General features: G+C 38.3%; 1 protein-coding gene across 1 annotated transcript; it reads left to right on the top strand.

Moving 5' to 3' along the window:
- The first annotated feature begins 5437 nt into the window (after positions 1-5437).
- Positions 5438-6371, top strand: Krtap11-1 (keratin associated protein 11-1). Its single transcript, XM_020188065.2, has one exon. It carries the CDS (start codon positions 5502-5504, stop codon positions 5991-5993), a length of 492 nt encoding a protein of 163 aa, XP_020043654.1. The 5' UTR covers positions 5438-5501; the 3' UTR covers positions 5994-6371.
- The last annotated feature ends 9121 nt before the right edge of the window (positions 6372-15492 follow it).

Here is a 15492-nt window from a genome sequence, read left to right on the forward strand (position 1 = left end):
TCGCTGGTCAATGGATGGAATTGGAGAACATCATTCTGAGTGAGGTTAGCCTGGCCCAAAAGACCAAAAATCGTATGTTCTCCCTCATATGCGGACATTAGATCAAGGGCAAACACAACAGGGGATTGGACTTTGAGCACATGATAAAAGCGAGAGCACACAAGGGAGGGGTGAGGATAGGTAAGACACCTAAAAAACTAGCTAGCATTTGTTGCCCTTAACGCAGAGAAACTAAAGCAGATACCTTAAAAGCAACTGAGGCCAATAGGAAAAGGGGAACAGGAACTAGAGAAAAGGTGAGATCAAAAAGAATTAACCTAGAAGGTAACACACATGCACAGGAAATTAATGTGAGTCAACTCCCTGTATAGCTATCCTTATCTCAACTAGCAAAAACCCTTGTTCCTTCCTATTATGGCTTATACTCTCTCAACAACAAAATTAGAGATAAGGGCAAAATAGCTTCTGCTGGGTATTGAGGGGGTGGGGGGGCGAGGGAGGGGGTGGAGTGGGTGGTAAGGGAGGGGGTGGGGGCAGGGGGGAGAAATGACCCAAGCATTGTATGCACATATGAATAATAAAACAATAAAAATTAAAAAAAAAATAAAATATGTGAAATAATTTCAGACATGTAAGAGTAGCTTAAAAATATCCTACAAGTGAGAAACACAAAATCGAGTATAATTAACGATGGGAAGGCATCATTGGGGGAAAATTCTGGACTTTGAGTACTTCTGCTGTGATTTATAACTTTAAACCTATTAAACAATTATGGCAAAATATTCAAATTTTGATATTGGCTGCACAGATATTATTTTATTATCTTGGTAGTACTATGCATGTATGACCTGTATTATAGTAGGAATGTTTTTTAAAGAGCAAAAACAATAGTGTTAGCCAAAAGAAATGTTAGCTGTCTCAATGTAGTTCACTCTAAACCCACAAATTTTTCAATATTTTGCTTTTGATCTGGAATAAAGGCACACATGAAAAACTACACAAATTTGAAAACAAGCATGGAGAGAAAGAATGGTTCAATTTAAGATTTCCCAGCCTTGACACTATCCTCTGAGAGTTTATTTTTTACAGAAGTCATGTTTCTGGTAATTGCTATTTTAAAGTTCTAAAAGCAGCAACGGTTTTGCTAGTCTTTTCTTGCTTCTTTCACCTTCTGCTTTCTGCCCTGTAGTTCCCTCAGCCCAAGTGATTCAACTATTCTTATGATTGGTGCTTTTTGAAAAGAATTTGGAAATGAATTTCAGATTACTTTTGTGGTATAAAGCACTAAAAGTTTCAGGGATTTATAATGCCTTGGTTAATAAGGATTCTGAGGATTCAACCTACAGTCTGCAGGAAATTAAAAAAAAAAAACAGAGCAACTCAGGCAAGAAGTAGTTTTTGTGACTACCATTATGTCTGTACTTAAAATTTTGAATTTTCTTTTTCTATTTCTCAAGAGATAATGAGCAGCATCAATTTGAGAGTATGAGCCTTCTGAAAAAGTACAGAGCAACCAAATCTCATTTTATTATTTCTTAAATCTTCTATAAGTTTGCTATTTCTCCATTTGATGAGCCTAAACAGTTTTCTCTGAACTGGTGTTAGTCAATATTATTGCCAACTTTATGATGAAAAATATCCTCCCTGTATATCAAACCTTCAGCCTCACACACCTGCTTAACTCATTTTATTTCCAAATGCTTGGCCTTGCAAGTGATTGCTATGATTCAGTTTTGAGTGAAAGAATCGCTCATTTCCTGCCTGTGCTAATTATTGTATAAGACTTAGATTGTTCTATACGAATGTGAGCAAATTACCCACCAGTGATCTGATCTCTCCTCATCTTTTTTCATCACACTTTCCCCTCAATTCATGCTCTGCAGACAAAAGAATAATCTTCATGAGTCTTTTTGCTGAGTTGAGTTTCATATCACACGTAACTATGTAATGAAAGCAGTGGTTGGCTACATAAAATTTTCTTTTAATTCCAATGGAAGGATGATTTATTAATTTCATTTAACAACATTGTCGATTTTGAATTGTAAAGAGTTGCTTCAGACTTCATATGATTTTCAGTAGATATGTTACTTTTTCTTCCTTATGACCAAATAGCTGAAAAACAACTTAATTGAGGATAGATTTATTTTGGCTCATGGTTTCAGAAGTTTCAGGCTATGGTGGGCTGGCTCCATTGGTGTCAGGCCTGTGAGGAGGCAGAATAACATGGCTCAGGAATGCATGGAGGAACAGGCTGCTTATGTCATGGAAGCCGAGGAGCAGAGAGTGACAGGAAGAGGAGGTGGCTGTGGATGAGACAGCCCTTCAAGGGCACATCTCCAATGACCCACTTCCTTCAACCAGGCCCCATTTTCCACTGTTTTCACCGCTTCCCAAAGAGATGAACACTATAACCTTTACAATGTCATCAAGGAAACACTGATTGATTCTTTTAAAAATAAAATCTTGCCTTACACCTTAATGTTTAATGTTTAAATAACCCTATTGTAGGTAGGTCCATTCAATTATAAATCCATCAGTGTCTTAATTCATTGATTAGATCAGAGTCTTTGTGATCTAATCACTTCCCAAAAGCCCCACCTTTGAACATTGCACTGGAGACCAAGCCTTCAGCACATGAAACTTTTGGGGAAGCACTTCTTCCCCAAAATTTTCTTTACTTTTACAATGCACAGTGAGTTCAAATAAAGTCTAAATTCTTGCATCTGAAAAGAAAAATGCATGCAAGTTTTGTAAGTATTAAGTAGTTTTCGTGACTCTACCCTCGACAGTGTTTCAGAGATGAACAGAGGTGAATTGATTTTTCAGGCTTAGTAGCAAGACCTTTCCAAAAAACATGATTTACAAACTCTGAAATCATTTTAATGTAAGATCTCAGTAGTCTTCTTTTAGTCACAATGTCAACCAAATCAATAGTTTCTTTTGGAGGTTCTGTGGAAAATGGATAGGACTGAAAAAAATCAATTCACTACTTGGCTATTTTCTGAAAACTTGCTACATACATAGTCGTTATAAATAATTATAAATCCAGATTATAGTTTCAAGCTATTGAGAGTTCTCTGTTCTTCTTGCTTTGTAACCTTGTTCTTTATTCTAATAAAGTAAACATTGTTAAATTGCATATAAAATGAAAATAAAAACCTAAGAAGTATAAAGACAGAAGTGCTTACTATTTTACTTTTGTTGGTAATCAATTGGTAAACTTGGAAAAAGAGATGAAGACTATAGCTTTACAATGGCATCGATGAAACATTGATTGATTCTTTTAAAAATAAATTCTTGCTCATACTTTAATGAAGGCATCAGGGCATGTTTAAATAGTGCTATAGTGAGTTGGAAGCTCAAGGACTTTGTTTTATTTGAATCTTAACTTAGTCAAATGTAAACTGCATGACTTAAATGCCATTCCACCTCCCCAAACTTGATCTCTTCCATAAAACATGATACCTCCTCTGTAGAGATGCTGGAAGGACTCGGGCTACATAAAGCCTCAGTACCTGGACAGGAGTCCTGTGCTCAAAAACCATTCATCTCCTTTCCTCCTGAAACTGATGGAAGGTATCTTCTAGGACCCCTTTATTTGTGATTTCCAACTTTCAGTGGGAAAGATGAACTTGGACAGAGTAATGACTCACGAATGTCTGCTATGGGTACCAAAGATTCTGCTGTGTAACTCTACTACTGACTCCACTTTGACATTTGCATTATTGAATTCTCTTCCATCATAGCCTGCAAATCCTCAGCTGGTAGAAGCCTGTAAACTACTCATCCATTTTAAAGCAAGCAAGCCAGGCCCTGTGACCAGGCACTTTGACCTTCAAACACCAACTGGGACATTCTTAGTGGTGGGAAGAACGTAGTCACAACATGGTGGAAAGTAGTCATCTCGTTAATTTCACCCTGTTCCTGAGAACACTTTTGGAGTCACTGAGGGCTGTCCTGGGAATTCTAACATAGCCTGAAGCACAGCATCCTCATGTTTGAGTGCGTCATCAGCCTCCAATTAGATGAATGATGCTTTTTCAAGGGGCCTTCTGATGAGCTCCGACATTAAACTGTTTGCTTTGTGGATATTTAAAACATAGCCTACCTGTAACCCTCAAATATATGCAAATCCATTATTGTACCCCATGTAAGCCAGTTTACAAAATGAGTCAGATCTTACAGCTGTTTTGAGGTAGAAATGTCACTGACCACTCAAGCTATGTTGAAGTGATTTATTTTGCCATGGTCAAAGCAGTTGGTTCACCTGCTTATAGGTGGACCAAAAGGAGCAGTAATTTTTGTGTTCAGAGCTGACTGTATTGTAGTGAGATGACACAAAGGAGAATAATATTCTTATAGTTTGTCCAAGCATAAAAGGAATAATTAGATATTATAGAAAACTCTTCACGTATGCGTTCATTACCAAGCACTGATTAAGTGTCTGTTCCTTCCCACTCTTGCCTACCCTTATCTGTGATAGAGACAATGACCTTGGACAGTCTTTAGTTTGTCCATGATTAAAATGCATCCTATCTATAAGTACTTGTGTGAAAATAAATACGTTTTGAATATACTGAGCAAATTGGGAGAAAGACACTATACTCTTTCAAATTAACATTATAATAATTTAAAAATTAACTAAGCCTGTCTCTCTGGCATATTAATGGGGGCCATGAATCACTGTTATCCATTGTTAGTAGATTAAAAATTTTAGGAATAAAGCTTATCCAATTTATTTACAAAGGTTCTTGGCTACAAATGTGCTTGTAGTTAATTGGCATATAATTTGCCTCACTGCTCAAATGTGAAGGGTGGGTTACACTGCCTTCTAACCTTCTTGTGGGTTTCTCACTTTGGCCGGCTGATTAATTTTCAGATCCAGATTCTACTTTGTGTACAAGTCTTTATGTTGTGATTTCTTGGTAGGTCTTGCCATTATTACCTTGAAGCAGATTCAAAGAGGCACCTTCCCTGTTAAAAGCTCCGTTAGCTGTGGAAGAGTGACTGATTAAGTTATGTTTAAAACATATTAAGTGTCAATGACAACCCAAACAGGGTGTGGGCTTATGATCAGTCCTGGTCCGAAGGGAGAGAGTGTGTGATGGCAGGACAGCGGCATGTTTGGTGTTGCAGACAGGTTGACACTCACTGGATGGAAGCAAGATGAATGAGGGACGAAATGTGGGCAGGGATGACCAATAGCTTTGAAGCTGTCCATCAGCCTTCTTAATCTGGACTAAGTACAGTGCAGAACACTTATGATGTAGTTACCAAACTACTAAACTTTCTTTACGAGGGGGAAGGCTTCTCGAGAGACAATTAACCTGTAGATTCTCAAGATGTTCTAAGGCAAGCTGGTGTGAGCCAAAGAAGCCAGGGAGACCAGGGAGGGAGCCCCACCCACTAGTAGGGATATATAAAAGCTCAGAAGCACAAAGGGACATTCACAATTCAGGAGCTAACTTCAGCAAGACACCTGTAGCTCTCTACCTGGCATCATGTCCTTCAACTGCTCCACAAGAAATTGTTCTTCCAGACCAATTGGAGGACGATGCACTGTCCCCATGGCCCCAGTTACCACTGCTTCCACTCGTGATGCCGACTGCCTGAGTGGCATCTATTTGCCCAGTTCCTTCCAAACTAGCTCTTGGCTCCTGGACCACTGTCAGGAGGCCTGCTGCGAGCCCACTGTTTGCCAGCCAACGTGTTACCAGAGAACATCTTGCATCTCCAGTCCTGCCCAGGTAACTTGCTCTCGACAAACTACCTGTGTCTCCAATCCCTGCTCAACTCCCTGCAGCCGGCCACTCACCTTTGTCTCCAGTGGCTGTCAGTCCCTGGGAGGCATTTCCAGCACCTGCCAACCAGTGGGCGGCATCTCTGCTGTCTGCCAGCCAGTGGGAGGAATATCTACTATCTACCAACCAGCCTGTGGGATCTCCAGGACATACCAGCAATCCTGCGTGTCCACCTGCCGAAGAACTTGCTAGGTGTGTAGCCAGTGAGTGAATCAAGACTCCAGGTCCTGCCTGCTGTGTTTCCAGGATCTTCCAGCATGCTGCTCGAATCTCTTCATTGCTGACCCCTATGGACTGCCTGATTGCTGGCTGCTAGCCGTGCACAAGCTGCCTTTGGCACTCTAAAATTTTTCTTGCCAGCACTAAGATAATTTTAAGGGTTGATCCCTGGTGCTGTGTAAGCCTCTCCATGTTACCAGAGGCTTTACCACCCACAGCCCAGTCCTGATGCTTTTTGACGTGTCTTGACCTTGCTGCTGTTTTTCCTGGCTTCTGCTTTTGTATCTCTGAAAAAGGGAGCTTGTCTCACTGTATATTTCTCAATAAACTTACATTAGTTGGCATTGCAAATGTATGTCTCAACAGAGTTCTTTATTTGCAAGGGTTTTTATTTTTCATGAGGCAACCTTTGTTGGTCAGGGTCTGATTTTTTTTTTTCTGACCCTAGAGGATGGGCTTAATCATTGTGCTCCATGAATGAGCCAGGAATTATCTTACATTTATTCAGAGTGCACAGTGAAATAAGGACTATATGGTAAAGTAAGTGCTGTGAGATTTGATGGAGTGAGTTATTATCCATATTTACCTCTGATTTTTAGGGGCTTACAGAATAACTTCTATGGAGGAAATGAAAGACCTCTCAGAAGCAAGATAGTTCAGAGAGTTGTACAGTGAAGGGAGCAGCAGATGAACAGCAGGTAGCAAGTTCAGAGTTAATCAGAGGCTCAGAGGCTTTACTTAATCAGACCAGAGTAGAAGCCTTTGAAAGATTGCTTCATGATGAGTTGGGATGATGGGAGAAGGCGTAAAGAAGGGCAGTCAATTTTCAGGCCCCAAGATTCATTGCATCCAAGGGGTAGCGCCAGACTTAACCTGTCCTTGCTCACTTGAGCCAATCAGTAGACCCCAGACATGCGCTTAGTCAATGACACGTCTGTAGTTTAGTAAATCTTGGCAGGAGGGACTTAGAAAGAATCTCAGAAGCATTGGTTTATTTGAATGCTCAGAGCCTGACTTCTTGCTTGGTTTTCCTTGGGATCCATGTGCTGATTAACCAAACCATATGAATGAGTGGAGTGTGGAGATGCTAACTCCTTTTGCCCTTTATTAGAAAGTGAGAACTGGATACCAAAATGAGAACTTTGTTCTTATCTGTTATGTCCAAAAACATATCTCTATATTTTCTCTTTAGAATTGCTCAAGGAGAAACAGAAGCAGAAGAATTTTATAGAAAATAAAGACATATGAGGTGCACATGCCAGGAGCAGATAGTAGGGAGTCTTTAGTGTCTTGTGGAGAATGTGGTCATTGGTCTCTTGTCAGTGCAAAATAGTTTTCTCATTTCACTGATGTTTGTTCAGAGGCAAAATGTACAGAAGATTTCTGAATAGATACAGTATTTTCAATTTCTCCCTTTGCTGCCTCTACTTCAAGGATCCCTGTATCAAAGAAATGTTTTATATGACTCACATTAATTTCTCACTAACGTGAGAAATGGTTTTTGCTATAGGTTTGTTCCAGGTTCCCTTTTTGAAAAAAAAATACTTTGAATTTCCAAAATGCTCTGGTTTATTTAAAAAAACAAATCACTAGGGGAACTCTAGCCTTTTCAAAGCTCTGGTTTACATAACTCATTTATTATTTCACTTCACATATGACTTGGAATGTCCAAAGTTCTTTGGAGGCTGAATCTTTTTAAAAAATTTTTTTGTTTTTTTATTCTTTGGCTTTCTGTTTTCAATAAAAACATGAGGATATAGATGCCTTCTCCTTTTGATTTAAATGGTTAATCAGCTCTAATAAATAAAATTAATAATTAATATATAGTGACATAAGTATTGTAGTCTAATAGGAATAAACTTTTGCTTGGGTTGTTTACTGTAGTGTAAACATTCAAAGATGCTATAGTAATCTTGACAAGCTATTTCTCTGCCTTCATTTCTGTTTGGGGAATTATTACTATTATTTGTTATTCTATTTGTGCTTAAACTTTGACAGGTCTTTCTGTTCTTTATCTTATTACATAAAAAATTGTGAAGTTTCAAAGCTTGTCTTGGAGAATAGTCCTTTAAAGACAGGGCTGTGTTGATTTCTTTCTCTTGTTAGCCTAGAGCCTAGAAATGCAATTTGTATGCAACATCCTGTATGTGTGGGGAAGAAATATGACAGTGTTGCTGGTTCTTACACTTAGTTGAGGCTTGGTTACTTCCCTAACCCTTATGTAGCTCATCTATGAATGAGCTGAAATACTGTGTGTGTAATCCAGGTCTCAACGGAGGTGTTCTGCCACTTGGTACTGAAATGAAATGAGCTCTATCTCCTTTCCCTGTTTGGTTAAAGTCTTGGCTGTTCCCAACACCTCTGGAGAATTGATAGTGGAAAGGTTGGGGAACAGTATCTTTCATTTTTCTTCTCTTTGATTCTGAGCTTCTACTTTATGAGAATTAGACCATTTTATGGTTCTTCTTCCTATTTTATAGTCTGTTTCCATTCTGACTGCTGTGATTCAGACATTTACTTCTGCTTCCTTGTCTTAATTTTCACTAAAGCCACTTAGATAAGGTACTTGTGTGTCTAACAGACATTATTGAAAGTTTGAGAGAGAGGACATTTATAATTCAGTGATAAAATATTTGATTAAATTTTTTACTTGGTAAAATAGGCATAGCATGAAAGTTGACATTTTAACTATTTTTAGTGTACAATTCAGTAGTATTTAGGTCATTTGCTATATCATGCCACCTTTTATCATCCCAATCTTAGGTCTCATGGCCATTGTTTCCAGGACATTATTTCCCCCAGTTTGAAACCAAATTTCTTCTTCCCATCCTCCCTATTCCTCTCTTTCCCTTGTCTTTCTTCCTCCCTGCCCCAACAAATATTATGGTGCCTCTAATGCTAGCTGTGTGGTGATAACCAAAGCCACTATGATTCCTGTTCTTACGGAGCTCACACTTGAGTTTTGTAGAAAAAATTCTCTAGGGCTTCACTGTCTTCTCTATGTGCACCTTCAGGCTTGATCTTTTACTCTCAATGCTTTGCTTTTCATTATTTTTGTACCTAAATGCTTACCAAGGTGCTGTGCCACAAAAGTCCTTAGGAGATTGTGGATACTACACTGTTTTTCTTGTATGATACTTGCTTGTTATAGAACTGTGATTAAAAAAAACTGAAGATACGACCTACCTCTAGAATATTTGTTTTTAAATCTGAGAGATATAAAGCTTGGTGACTCAGAGGAATGTATTGAGAGTCAGACAAATGGCAGTTGACACGTTGGGATATAGTTCCAAGTTCAGTGTGCTCTGAAGGTTGGCTTTTGTTTGTTGACCTTAGCCTTGGTAAAGACCTGTTTATTCTCTTCAGATTTTCAGGAAACCACTACCTATGCTTAAAAACTTGTAAACACTTTCATGGAAGAATGTTCATTTATTTCTATGGTTTTACTCTTTACTTGTTAGAATTTCTAGCTTTAATCTATCTCATAAAATGTGTCTTCTTATAGTTCGCTGACTGATGGACATTTCCAGAGTTATATCCAAGAATAACATTCAAAGGAATTTTGAAAATGCAAGTTGGTTTTAATATACTCGATCCAATCAGTTAGACATGATTTGTATTGTATATTTCACATTTATAAAACAATTATGATTGGAAGTCAGAACCCATTAGCACAGGTAAAAATCTATTAAAAGCAAACACAATTGCTTTGTGGAGGTATTTTTGTGCTTTGTTATAAAAGCAAATGATAAAGGTGATGAGATATGTAAGAATTATGTTAATCATAGAGCAGGTAAATGTATATAAAAGACAGATGATTGCTCTCAATCAAGAGTTGGATGTGGTCCTCCTAGTCATATATCTGAAAGAAGGTACTCCAGGATATGATGGAGGCACTTGTACACCCATATTTATTGCAGCATTATTTACAATAGCCAAACTTCAGAAGCAGCCCAGATACTGCACAAATGATGAATGGATTGAGAAAATGTGGAATATATACACAATGGAGTTTTATTCAGCCATAAAGAAGAATGAAATTATATTGTTGCAGGTAAATGAATGGAACTGGAGAACTTCGTGTTAAGCAAAGTAAGCCAAATTCAAAAATCAAAGGTTGCATATTTTCTCTCATATATGGAAGCTATACCTTAAGTTAAATATATATATAGAAACATATATGGTCATATAGTTATATATATAGTGATAGAGATAACAAAATTGTATTAGTGAGTCTGTCTCGGGGGGGCTACAGGAGGTGGGAGAGGGAAATAAAATGTTAGAGAATTAAAAATATTGGAATACCCATCTGTATATGAATATATATAATGCACTGCACAGTAAGCTGTTGAATATTAGGGGAGCATGGTGATAGAGAATGAATAAGTATGGAGAGGAAGGGGTTAGTTTGATAAAAGCACATATATACAGACCTGAGGTACCAAGGCAAACCCCTCTTGACTATCAACATACATTTAATGAAAAAAAGGAAGGGCAGAAGGGAAAATAAATCTTTTCTAGGGGACAATACCAGTGGGAGGGAGAGGGCACAAGGAAAGGGGGAATGAGGGTGAATATGGTGGATGTGTTTTTTATCCATACATGAAAATAGAAAAATGAAACCTGTTGAAATTGTTCTAAGAAGGTGGGGAGGGAGGAAGAGGGAGAATGACGGAGGTGGTAAATCCAACTAAGATACATTTTAAACACATATGTAAATACCACAGTGTATCCCCCTGTACAAATATTATATGCTAATAAAGTCATAAAAAAAGAATTGAATGTGGTCAAGGGCAGGATTTATTTTGTGGTATGTAGATTTTGTGTCTGTGTGTTACTATTCCTCACACATGTTAACTATTGAAATGCCTCTATGAAAATGACTGTCATATGGGCCTGAAGCTCTAGCCCCTAAACTAACTTTTTCTTTTGCTCAACATTTAAAAACATTTCTTATTAATGCAAATGTCTTTAGGAATGTGCTAATTGCATAATGACAAAGAACACTATTTCACTAAGATGAAATCATCCTTAAAACCTCTCAATTTATGTTTTCTGGTTAGTGGTATCACTATTTTTCAAGTTGCCTAGGACTGGAATCCTGTTATCTGATGTAATTCCTCTTTTTTCCCCAACTTCTCACATTTAATGAAACCCCAAGAGTTAGTCTTCCTTCCTCAGTAGCAACAATTCCACTGCCTGACTATAGGTATTATGGAGGACCCCTTACTGACCTCCGTGTTTCTCTTTCCTGCCTCATCCTCTCTGCACACCTTGCCAGATCTGTCTGACTTAGTTAATGAGGGTTGCCATAAACAAAGTACCTCAAACTGGGTGAAGATAATCTGTGCATCCTTCCTTTTCCATGGTAGAACTCATTAGAAGGTAAAGTGAATTTCCCCTAAAGCTAACCCCAGATACAAAAGTTACAGTTGTAAATCCTTGGATTAAGGGCTGCATTCATTTCAAATTGATTTAATTAAAACAAGGAGACCACTCAAACTCTTTGGTGACTTGCCAAGATATTAATTGACTGACTCTCCCTTTATTGCTGCACGTGATTCTGGGATGAGTTTGGAAAATGTTTCTTTTTTGAAGTGAAGGCTCTGAATGTTCTGCAAAGCATATGTAATCTTCTGGCAGTAAGACTATGAACCCACACTACTATACCCACCTCATTTTTGACAAAGGTGCCAAAAATATACAATGGAGAAAAGACAGCCTCTTCAACAAATGTTGCTGGGAAAAGTGGTTACCCGTCTGCAAGAAACTGAAACTAGATACATGTCTTTCACCCTGTACTAGTATCAACTCAAAATGGATCAAGAATCTAAATATCAGACCTGAAACTCTGAAGTTACTACAGGAAGGAGCAAGAAACACTCTGGAACTAATAGGTATAGGCAAGGACTTCCTCAATACAACCCCAGCAGCTCAGCAACTAAGAGAAAGGATGGACAAATGGGACTTTATAAAATTAAAAAGCTTCTGCACAACAAAAGAAATGGTCTCTCAACTGAAGAGACCACCCACAGAGTGGGAGAAAATATTTGCCAGCTATACATCAGACAAGGGACTGATAACCAGAATATACAGGGAACTTAAGAAACTAAACTCTCCTAAAATCAATGAACCAATGAAGAGATGGGCAACTGAACTAAACAGAACTTTACCAAAAGAAAAAATTCAAATGGCCAAAAAACACATGAAAAAATGCTCACCATCTCTGGCCATAAAGGAAATGCAAATCAAAACAACACTATGATTTCACCTCACCCCAGTTAGAATAGCCATCATCCAAAACACCAACAACAACAAGTGCTGGTGAGGATGTGGGAAAAAAGGAAACCTAATCCACTGCTGGTGGGAATGCAAGCTGGTGCCACCACTCTGGGAAAAAATTTGGAGATTTCTTAAAAATCTAAACATAGACCTGCCATATGATCCAGCAATCCCACTCCTAAGGATATACCCAAAGAAATGCAACACAGGTTACTCCAGAGGCACTTGCAAACCCATGTTTATTGCAGCACTATTCACAATAGCCAAGTTATGAAAACAACCAAAATGCCCCACTACTGATGAATGGATCAAGAAAATGTGGTACTTGTACACAATGGAATTTTACTCAGCCATGAAGAAAAATGAAATCTTATCATTTGCAGGTAAATGGATGGAACTGGAGAACATCATTCTGAGTGAGGTCAACCAGGCTCAGAAGACCAAAAATCGCATGTTCTCCCTCATATGTGGACTTTAGATCTAGGGCAAATGCAGCAATGTGGTTGGACTTGGATCACATGACAAGGGGAGAGCACATATGGGAGATATAGGAATAGGTAGAAAACCCAAAACATGAAGGTGTTTGATGTCCCCACTCCAGAGGAACTAATACAGAAACCTTAAAATGACAGAGGTTATCATGAGCAGGGGATCAGGAACCAGTGTAAAGATCAGTTAGAGATGAATCAACATGGGTCATAACACATGGGTGCATGAAAGCAATAGTAGGAATATTTCTGTATATCTATCCTTAACTCAATTAGCAAAAATGCTTTGTCTTTCTTATTATGCATATGTCCTTTGTTCAACAAAATCAGTGATAAGAGCAGAACGGGACCTGCCTGAAACTGAGGAGGGGAGTGGGGGAAGGGTGGGGAAGGGGACAGGTTGGAGAAATGACCCAAACAATGTATGCACATGTAAACAAACAAACAAACAAACAAAAAGTTAAAAGAATAAAAAATAAATTAAAAAAAAGAAGTTTGAGATATCACAGGACTTGGAGTCAGAAGGTCTGGTATTGAATTCAGTTGTACCAAATTGATAGTAAAGTTGTTTGATCTCTCATAGTTCCTGGTTCCTCCTGGATACAATGGGATGGTAATGCCAACTTTGAGTATTAGCTAAGGAGGGACTCATTGATACAAAACATAAACTATCCAGTCTCGGTGCCTTAGCACAGTAGGAGTTTATTTCCTGTCCCCATCAAATGTTGAAGGGTGCTTGGTGAGTAGCCCTTCTGCATAAGGTGATGTGGGGGCACAAGTGCTTTTACTTATTCCTCTCTGGCTTCCCTATGTAGTTTCCAGGCAGCTGCAGAAGATTGAAGAGGGATCCATTTGGGAGTGGACCATGCGGCTGCTGCTCACATTGCATGGCAAATTTCCGGTCACATGCACACTTAGTGGAAGGGTAAGGTTTACATTGCTAGATGTGGGCGAAGAAAGAAGAGAAAATGGGCTTGGTGACTGGCTAACCTGTGCTTGCCATTCTTCACAATGTGCTTGTGAGCATGAAAGAGCAAGATACAAAAATCTGACTCACACTATGTACTCTAAACCTAGAGCTGTGTGAATCAGATAGGTTTAGCTTTCCATCTGGCTGGCAAAGGAGCCCTCAATTAGGAAACAGAACACATAGGAAGAATTCATTTGGACATTAATCGAATATATTGAGATTGTTGATACTATTGAAGATCTATCTTTCTAGGAGATGTTACCTCTAAAGTCCAAGGAAAATATTTCTAGGCAAAAACTGAGATGTAATTCATTGGTAGTCATTTAAAAGGAACTAATTCTAGCAATGATTGCAACAGTTCCACAAATGAAATTTAGTCACACAACTATTATATTTCTTTACACTATACATAAGCCACATAACTTCATTTAAATTTATCTAGCCTAGTTCTATTCTCATAGTGTAACAATATCTTTTGTAAGATGTTAATTCTGTAAGAGACTTAGAGTTAACTTATACAATCCCCTCATTTGATGGATGAAGAAACAGGGAGGCCTCAACTCACTTCTCCAATAACACACTAAGTGATCACTAGAAGACCTCTAATATGTAGGCAATACTATTCAGATTTTCATGGCTCCATATTCTTTCTCATTTCCTGATGAGTTACTATGGAGATGTCCAAGGGATGTCATGTGTACTTGTCTCCACTTTTAGATTCTGTATTCTTTGGCAAGGGCTTCTACCCTTTTTTATGCAGCAAACATTATTGGTTGCTTTCTGAAATTCCTATGTAACTGAGAATCCTGTACGTATATTTTATAAACCTGACCACCCTATGCAGGGTACACTGAAGGGACTGCTTTTACTCTTGAGGATCTAGCTCGTTGTCTACCACAGTGACCTGACTGGCTCCTCCCCTATGTCTGCCTGTGTATTTTTAGACCCTCATAGCCCTCAGAGCATAAGATGGTGTAGCTTGGTTCAGCCACCATACAAATGAGGACCTGTAAACTCCTGTGCTGTTCTAGTTGAAGATTCTACCACTCCCTTCCTCACCATCCATCACTTGTTCTCTTCCTCACCTCAGGACATCTTCATAAGATTTTACTACCCCTGTGCTCTGCCAAATTTTCACTATTGCTGGCTTTGTTTTTTATGAATTTTTTTAGTTACATATATCTCATTTGGGACAAGAATTTGGGGGCATACATTTAGTAAGAACAACTTGTTGCTTATCTGAAATTCAAATGTAACTGGGGTCCTGTATTTTATATGTAAAAGTCTTGTTTGATGTGATATTAATCGTGGTATAGAAAAAAAGGGTTCTATGGAGGTGATATTTGGGTTATATAGACTCAGTTAATTTAAAATGATTTGTCTCTTTATTCTTCTTATCTCTTTAATATTACTGCTATGTAGTAGGAATTTCTACTAGAGAGACATGCAATTTAGTGTGTGTGTGTGTGTGTGTGTGTGTGTGTGTGTGTGTGTGTATTAAACAATGGACCTTTTTTATCCAGGAACAGTTATTAGGACTGTTGTTCTGTGACAGGAATTTTGGAAAAAATTGGACAACTGCCTCAGAGAAACCAGCCCAGAAGACAGACTCCATTCTTTCTCTAGTGTATGATATCTCAATCTAATGTAAAATAATGTAATCTCAAGAGAGAAAATAAAACTGTACTCTGATGGCTCATGTCTGTAATCCTAGCTGCTTGCAAGGCATATA

The sequence above is a fragment of the Castor canadensis genome, chromosome 5 (genome assembly GCF_047511655.1).
Source record: "Castor canadensis chromosome 5, mCasCan1.hap1v2, whole genome shotgun sequence".
NCBI lineage: Eukaryota > Metazoa > Chordata > Mammalia > Rodentia > Castoridae > Castor > Castor canadensis.